Below are 7,831 nucleotides of genomic sequence, written 5' to 3'. Positions count from 1 at the left end.
ATGCGTTCTTCACCACTACCACCCTACTTTTTAATCCTACTAGTCTTCCTCATTCATTGTTCCATTCAAGTAAGCTGCTTTAGGTTTAAATTTTCAACATTCGAGATAGATCATATAAAGCAGCTTATCTTGAGCAATTCTTACATAGTAGTGCATGCCCTCCAAGTTACCCCCGGTCTTGGAAGAAGTTCCATTAAGAATACATCGGGGCGAGCCGTGTATAAGAAACCTTTTAGATTGTGGAAAGACAGTCACACCATTGCTTCTTTCAATACAACCTTTGTCTTCAATATCCAAAACAGAACATCTCCTGGGGGTGAAGGCCTAGCGTTTATAATAGCTGGGGATTCTACTCTTCCACCCTGCAGCGAAGGGAGATGGCTTGGGATTGTGAACTCGGATCCGAATGGTTCCCCCGTGGTGGCGGTGGAGTTCGATACAAGGAAGAGCGATGATCAGGACTTGGATGATAACCATATTGGCTTGCACATAAATAGCATAAACTCCAACGCCTCAGTTTCTTTAACTCACTTTGGTTTTAATATTTCAGGAGGTCATGATTTATGGGTTCTTCTTCAATATGATGGCCAAAACTTGACTGTGAGGGTAAATGAGACTCTTGTGCTTTCTCAGCGTCTTGATCTTTCTAGCTATCTTCCAAAGAAGGTGTTTGTTGGATTCTCTGCTTCAACAAGCAATGAGACTCAGCTGAACTGTGTCAAATCCAAGGAGTTTTCCGGAACCGATATCGGAGGAGAGGGGAACTAGTTGTGGGTAGCTTGGATAATGATTCCAGTAGTGATTCTGGTGTTGTTTATCGGGGTTCGTTTTTACTTGTATCGGAGAACAGGCCCCATTGAGGAGGATTTTAAAGGTGCGCAAAGAAATATAGAAGATGAGATTAGACGATCGGATTTTGCTCCAAAGAAGTTTCGATTCAGTGAATTGAAGCAAGCAACTGGCAACTTCAGCCCCAAGAACAAGCTTGGGAAAGGTGGATTTGGAACTGTGTACAAAGGGTCATGGGGAAACCAGGACGTAGCTGTCAAAAGAGTGTCGAAGAAATCAAATCAAGGCAAGCAAGAATTCATAGCGGAAGTAACAACAATTGGCAACCTCAACCACAAAAATCTCGTGAAGTTAATCGGGTGGTGCTATGAAAGGTGTGAGCTCCTTCTTGTATACGAATACATGCCAAACGGAAGCCTTGATAAGTACATATTTTGTGATGAAAAAGCAAGCATGGTGGAATCGAGACTGAATTGGGAGCAAAGGCAAAATATAATACGAGGGGTAGCTTAAGCACTCGAGTATCTTCACAATGGTAGTCAAAAGCGGGTACTTCACCGTGACATAAAAGCCAGCAACATAATGTTGGACTCAGAGTTCATCGCTGAGCTAGGGGATTTCGGGTTGGCTCGAACCATTCATGAAAAAGAGAAGGCTTATTATTCCACCGTAGAGATTGCTGGCACACCAGGTTACATGGCTCCGGAAACCTTTCTTATCAGCAGAGCAACGGTGGAAACCGATGTCTATTCCTTCGGCGTTCTCGTCTTAGAAGTTGTTTGCGGGAGGAAACCTGATAACAAAAGTGAGCAAAACAATTACAACAATAGCATCGTCAATTGGCTATGGGAATTCTATGAGAATGGGAAGATCACTGCCGCTGTGGATTCCAGGATGGATGGGAACTTCGTCGAGAATGAAGCCGAGCGTGTGCTGATTCTAGGATTGGCATGTTTCCATCCGAACCCACATTGCAGGCCTTGTATGAGAACTGTTTTGCAGGTTCTTTTGGGGGAAATTGATCCACCTGAGGTGCCTCAAGAGAGGCCTTCATTTGTATGGCCAGCTATGCCCCCATCTTTCACTCAAATGGATCACTCTCTTAAAGGCAGCCAACTCAATCCATTTACGGAACTCGCGGGTAGGTAAGGTCGTATGTCAACCGCAATCTGGTTTTTTTTGAGTTTGCACATACTGTAATTGTGTTAATGAATATGAGTCTGTACGTTCAACTCTGGGAATTTTTTTCTTCCAATTAGATGTCCAATCATGTATTAAATATTGTGTTAGAAGTGTTTAAGATTAAGATGGAGATAATAAGACATCAATAGTGTTATCTGTTATCTGTATATAATAACTTTGATGGCAAGTTGATAAAAACAGTAAGTTATGGTTAAGGGTTCAATACTTACGTATGAAACTGTTTTAAAACTCATAACAAAGTAAACTTCTTTAATGAGCTCACAAAACATGAACGATCCGTCATCCACCCTATTCTAGTGAATATCTTGGAAAATAAAATAAAAATTTATGACAAGTTGACCAAAACAGTAACTTGAAACAAAAGTGTTAAGCATGAAGCAACTAACGCAATCAATAATTTAATAAGTCAATAAATCGTGCGTCATTAGAAAATATACATGATAAATGTGGATCGCCATAAAATAGAAAAACCGACAAAAGGAGAAATCAATTAGAATATTAAATTTTATTTTCAGATTTTTTTCATAAGAAGTTTACATGGTATCGTCTGTCTGAAATAAAATGGTATAATAAAATAAGAATATCTCATCAAATATCTAAAAAAAAAAAACCATACGGTCGTGCATATGATCACTTTTTAAAGAAATTTTTAACATTTATATTTATTTAAACCCCTATAAAACAATTGTATGTAAGGTAGCTATCACTTCGGTTCACTAACTCAAGTGGTAAACTCTTACTAAACATGTTGAGATGAACGTCTTATAAAAATCCCTCAACAACTTGCAATAAATTATTTCTTGCATTGATCCAGTTCCAAGAAATAACAAGCATTGGAAAAAAAATCCATCGATTGACACTACACCGATGTTTTGGACTCAATTTCGTGCGGGAGTCCTTCCTTTACCATTATGCACTACACCAAAACAGGTTTTTAGCGGCATATTTTGTGGCGCTTGGACTATAAATGCCGCTAAAAATCGAGCATTAACGGTGCAAAGAACTAAACGCCGCTAAAGATCTAGCAATAGCGGCGCTTCTCGAAAAATGCCGCCAAAAGTAGAACAAACAGTGGCGTTTTCAAAATAAATGCCGTAAAAGAACATAATTAGCGGCGTTTACCACAAAGCGCCGCAAAATCTCTTAACCAAAACGCAACGTTTTCGTCTTGATGTATACTAGAATTAGTGGCGATTATGATAAAACGCCGCTAAAGCGTATTAGCGGCGTTTCGCGAAATGCGCTGCAAAAATATCTTAACCGAAACACATCGTTTTGATCTTGATGTATCCTAGAATTAGTGGCGCTTAAGGGAAAATGCCGTTAAAGCATAGTAGCAAAATATCTTAACCAAACGCAGAGTTTGGTCTTGAGGTATGTTAGAATTAGTGGCGCTTATAGGAAAACGCCGCAAACAGATAGTATTAGCGGCGCTTTTTGAAAGCTTTGATGGCGACAGATGCAGTACTGATGGTGATCGTCAGTCTGTTCATACGGCCACGCTGATTGCAGCGGCTTCTTCTCTAGATCTTGGACACGCTTCTTTGCGCAAACTTCATCAGTTTCCCAAACATGATACGGTGAAACTTACTGCTAGTAACTTTCTCTTATGGAAACAACAAATCTTGTTAATTCTTGAAGGCTATGGTTTGCATGGTTTTGTTCTCGGAATCGTTCAGGTTCCTCCACAGTCTATTCTTGCTAGTGATGGGTCTCCTGTTGCTAATACTGACATCGTTTTTCATACACAATAAGATAAGCTTTTGGCTTCTTGGTTGTTGACCACCATTTCTGATAGTATACTGGTTCACCTTACTAGAGCCGGGACTAGTTTTGATGTGTGGAGTAAGGTTCTCAAAAGGTTTGCTGCGAAATCTTCTTTAACAATGTTAACTCTTAGACATGCATTGTATTCACAGAAGAAAGGTCAGTTGTCTATTCAAGAATATCTTGCCAAGATTTAAGGTCAGTGTGATACTCTGATTGCTGCTGGTACTAACGTTTCTGAACAAGAACAGATCAATATCATTCTTGCTGGTTTACCTGTGGAGTATGACTCAATCTGCATTGTTGCATCAACAATGAATGTGTTGAAGTCAACCCCCATGCAGCAGCCAAGGTGACCATGCAAGGTGGCCATGCAGGGATCGTGCTTTAACAGCAAACCGAAACTGCATTGTTTCATTTGGTTACTCAAATGAACATTTTGTGTTTTAGTTTGTTTTGAACTAAGTTGGTAACTGTATTTTGATGTAATTAGGTGCTGAATGACAAGTTTAGGTAGAAGTTTATGTTTTCAATCAAGTTTACCAAGTTACTAGGCAATTTAGTGGTGTTAGGTATGTTATTAGGTGGTAACTTGTTTGTTTTGCTGTTGTTATCTCATATATATGTATTGGTATTATGCCTTAAAAAAGGTTAATGAAAATTTAGCTCATTTTCATTCAATTTTATCTCTTTCTTTTCTGTTCTCCATTGCAAAATTTCTTTCTTCTTCTTCAATAGTTTATTCAGCAAGGCTCGACACTTGCTGTGCAAGCAAGCTGAAACCATCTTGCTATTACCTCTTGCACCAACAATTGGTATCTAGAGCCGTTGTCTTAGTGGACCTGTTGCTTCAAACCAAGGAACCTGATGGCTTCTTCAGGATTTTCACCAGCAGCCCCACCAGTCTTCAATGGAGAAAGCTTTCACATATGGCTGGTAAAGATGAAGACTTACCTGCAGGCCTTTGATCTGTGGGAAGTTGTTAACACAGATGCTGAGCCAGCACCACTGAGGGCTAATCCCACAGTAGCTCAGATCAGACAACATGCTGATGAGAGGACCAAAAGGCACAAAGCCATGTCCTGCATTCAGAACTGTGTATCAGATGTCATCTTTACCAGAATTATGGCCTGTGAGACTTCAAAATAGGCCTGGGACAAGCTTAAGGAGGAGTTTCAAGGCACTGAGAGAACAATGCAACAGCAGCTGTTGAATTTGAGAAGGGATTTCGAGAATTTGAAGATGAAGGAAGAAGAAACAGTGAAGCAGTATTCAGATAGAATTATGGCAGTGGTTAACAGTATAAGGCTCCTAGGTGAGCACTTTGATGAGGCAAGAATTGTGGAGAAAGTCCTCTCCACTTTGCCTGAGAAATATGAAGCAAAGATATCCTCCCTAGAGGACTCAAGAGACCTTGCTAGCATTTCTTTGACTGAGTTAATCAACACCTTCTATGCTCAGGAACAAAGGAGAGCTAGCAGAGCTGAAGATCACCAAGAAGGTGCATTTCAAGCCAAGGCCAGAGAAGCCTCGAGCACCAATGCTCAAAGAGGCAAAAAGCCTTGGAAAAGCAGGCCTAAGCCTGATGCTGCAAGGAGCAATGACCAGCCCTGCAGATATTGCAAGAAGCTAGGCCATCCAGAAGACAGATGTTGGTTCAGGCCAGAAGCAGTATGCCAGCACTGCAAGAAGAAGGGCCATGTTGAAAGGGTTTGCAAAAATAGAACCAAGCCAAGGCAGAGCCAATTTCAACAACCAAAGGTTGAAGCTCGAGTAGCTGAGGACAGTAGTGACCAAGAGGAACAGGTCTTTGCTGTTTCTTGCTTAACTGCTGAGAAGAAATTTTCAAAAGGTTGGCTATTGGACAGTGGTTGCACTAACCACATGTCACCAGATGCCTCATTGTTTAAAACCTTGGATAGAAGTTGCAAAACCAAGGTCAAGGTTGGAAATGGCCAGTTTATAAAGGCTGAAGGAAGAGGAGAGGTGCTGATATGTACTCCTACAGGTAACAAGGTCATACCAAATGTGCTTTTGGTGCCTGAGATTGACAGAAACCTTCTCAGCATAGCCCAATTGCTTGAGAAAGGTTATTCTGTTGTATTCAAGGATAAACAGTGCCACATTGCAGATCCAAGTGGATCAAGCCTTATGACAGTCACAATGACTGATAAATGCTTTGAGGTTCATTGGTCAAATGACTTAAAGTCAGCATATACAACCTTTATAGATGACTCCAAACTCTGGCATAGAAGACTTGGACATGCCAACTTCAGGTCAATGGGTCGAATGGCCAGTGAGGGCTTGGCTGAGAACTTCACCAACTCAGTGGAGTATGATGATGTGTGTGAGGTCTGCCAGATGGGGAAACAGGCAAGATTGCCATTTTCTACAAATACAGCATGGAGAGCTACTGAAAGACTGCAGCTGGTGCACTCTGATGTATGTGGCCCGATGAGGACTGAATCACTCAGCAAAAACAGGTATTTTATCCTCTTCATTGATGATTTTACAAGGTTTTGCTGGATTTTCTTCTTAAAACACAAGTCTGAGGTAGCTCAAGTGTTTGTGAAGTTTAAAACTGCTGTAGAGACAGAAACAGGTTGCAAGCTGAAATCGATAAGGTCAGACAATGGCACTGAGTACACTTCAGCTCAGTTTCAAGCCATTTGCAATGATGCTGGTATCAAACACCAGCTTACAAATGTCTACACACCTCAGCAGAATGGGGTATCAGAAAGAAAAAACAGAAGCTTGATGGATATGGCCAGGTGCCTGCTGTTTGAGAAGAAACTGCCCAAGACCATGTGGGCTGAGGCAGTAAACACTGCTGTCTACCTTCAAAATAGGCTTCCTACTAAAGCTCTTGCATCCAAAACACCTTTCGAGGCTTGGTCTGGTTTCAAGCCTTCCTTGGCACATCTGAAGGTGTTTGGTTGCCTGTGTTATGCACAAATACCAGCAGCAAAGAGAGATAAGCTCTCTGAAAGGGCTCAACCAGGTGTTCTAGTAGGCTATAGCTCAGTTAAAAAGGGCTACAGGGTGCTGGATCCTTTGACAAACAAAGTCTAAGTGAGCAGAGATGTCATCTTTAATGAGAAGGCTTGCTGGAATTGGGAGAAGAGTAAACCAGAAGCTGCTTCAGAAGACCTGGTGCCTAATCAAGCTGAACTCGAGCACCTTGGTCCTGAAATGGATGTTGATGATGTGCCTGTGAGAGGCACAAGGCCCCTAGATGAGATTTATGAAAGAGCACAAGTTGCTATAGAAGAACCTAGTAGTTTTGAAGAAGCTGAAGCAGATGAAGGTTGGAAACAGGCTATGGTTGATGAAATCAACATGATTGTGAAGAATTAGACATGGGAGTTGGTTGAAAAGCCTGCCAACAGAAAGACCATTGGTGTAAAATGGGTCTATCGAGTGAAGCACAATGCGGATGGAAGTTTAAACAAGCTAAAGGCCAGACTAGTTGTAAAGGGCTTCAGTCAAAGGTATGGTCTGGACTACATGGAAACATTTACTCTAGTAGCCAGACTCGATACAATCAGATTGCTGATTGCAGTTGCTGCTCAGAACCAGTGGACAATCCACCAAATGGATGTCAAGTCTGCATTCCTCAATGGATTCCTAGAAGAGGAGATATACATCGAGCAACCCCCAGGTTTTATAATGCCTGGTAAGGAACATTTGGTGTATAGGCTAAGAAAGGCCTTGTATGGCCTAAAACAGGCCCCTCGAGCCTGGTATGCTCGAATTGACTCATACTTGGTCAGTTTGGGATTTGAAAGGAGTGCTAGTGAGCCAACACTTTATGTTAAGAAGGATCAAGCAGAAACACAGCTTATTGTGTCTCTTTATGTGGATGATCTCCTTGTAACAGGAGGAGACAAGACTATGTTAGAAGATTTCAAAAGAAAAATGAAGGAGATGTTCGAGATGTCAGATTTGGGGTTGATGACTTATTTCCTTGGAATAGAGATACAACAAGCTGATCAAGGAATTTTTTTGGAACAAAAGGCATTTGCTTTGAAAGTTTTATCCAAGTTTTCAATGCAAAATTGCAAGCCAACAT

At 41.2% G+C, this 7,831-nt stretch overlaps 3 protein-coding genes across 3 annotated transcripts; all 3 read left to right on the top strand.

Annotated features, from left to right (window-relative positions):
- LOC107937469 (probable L-type lectin-domain containing receptor kinase S.5) lies at positions 1 to 768 on the top strand. Its single transcript, XM_016870353.1, has one exon. It carries the CDS (start codon positions 1 to 3, stop codon positions 766 to 768), a length of 768 nt encoding a protein of 255 aa, XP_016725842.1.
- An 18-nt stretch (positions 769 to 786) lies between these two features.
- Positions 787 to 1,302, top strand: LOC107937477 (probable L-type lectin-domain containing receptor kinase S.5). The gene has a single exon (XM_041087526.1). It carries the CDS (start codon positions 787 to 789, stop codon positions 1,300 to 1,302), a length of 516 nt encoding a protein of 171 aa, XP_040943460.1.
- A 69-nt stretch (positions 1,303 to 1,371) lies between these two features.
- LOC107937476 (probable L-type lectin-domain containing receptor kinase S.5) lies at positions 1,372 to 1,938 on the top strand. Its single transcript, XM_041087525.1, has one exon. The coding sequence runs from the start codon at positions 1,372 to 1,374 to the stop codon at positions 1,936 to 1,938; it is 567 nt and encodes a 188-aa protein (XP_040943459.1).
- Positions 1,939 to 7,831: the final 5,893 nt, after the last annotated feature.

This window comes from Gossypium hirsutum, chromosome D01 (genome assembly GCF_007990345.1).
Source record: "Gossypium hirsutum isolate 1008001.06 chromosome D01, Gossypium_hirsutum_v2.1, whole genome shotgun sequence".
In the NCBI taxonomy this organism is placed as follows: domain Eukaryota; kingdom Viridiplantae; phylum Streptophyta; class Magnoliopsida; order Malvales; family Malvaceae; genus Gossypium; species Gossypium hirsutum.
Note: the sequence above shows the minus strand (reverse complement) of the source record. Positions and strands in the feature narration are given on the sequence as shown.

Excerpts from the sequence above, each read along its gene's own strand:
- LOC107937469 (XM_016870353.1), top strand. The coding sequence starts at position 1 with ATGCGTTCTTCACCACTACCACCCTACTTTTTAATCCTACTAGTCTTC.
- LOC107937477 (XM_041087526.1), top strand. The coding sequence starts at position 787 with ATGATTCCAGTAGTGATTCTGGTGTTGTTTATCGGGGTTCGTTTTTAC.
- LOC107937476 (XM_041087525.1), top strand. The coding sequence starts at position 1,372 with ATGTTGGACTCAGAGTTCATCGCTGAGCTAGGGGATTTCGGGTTGGCT.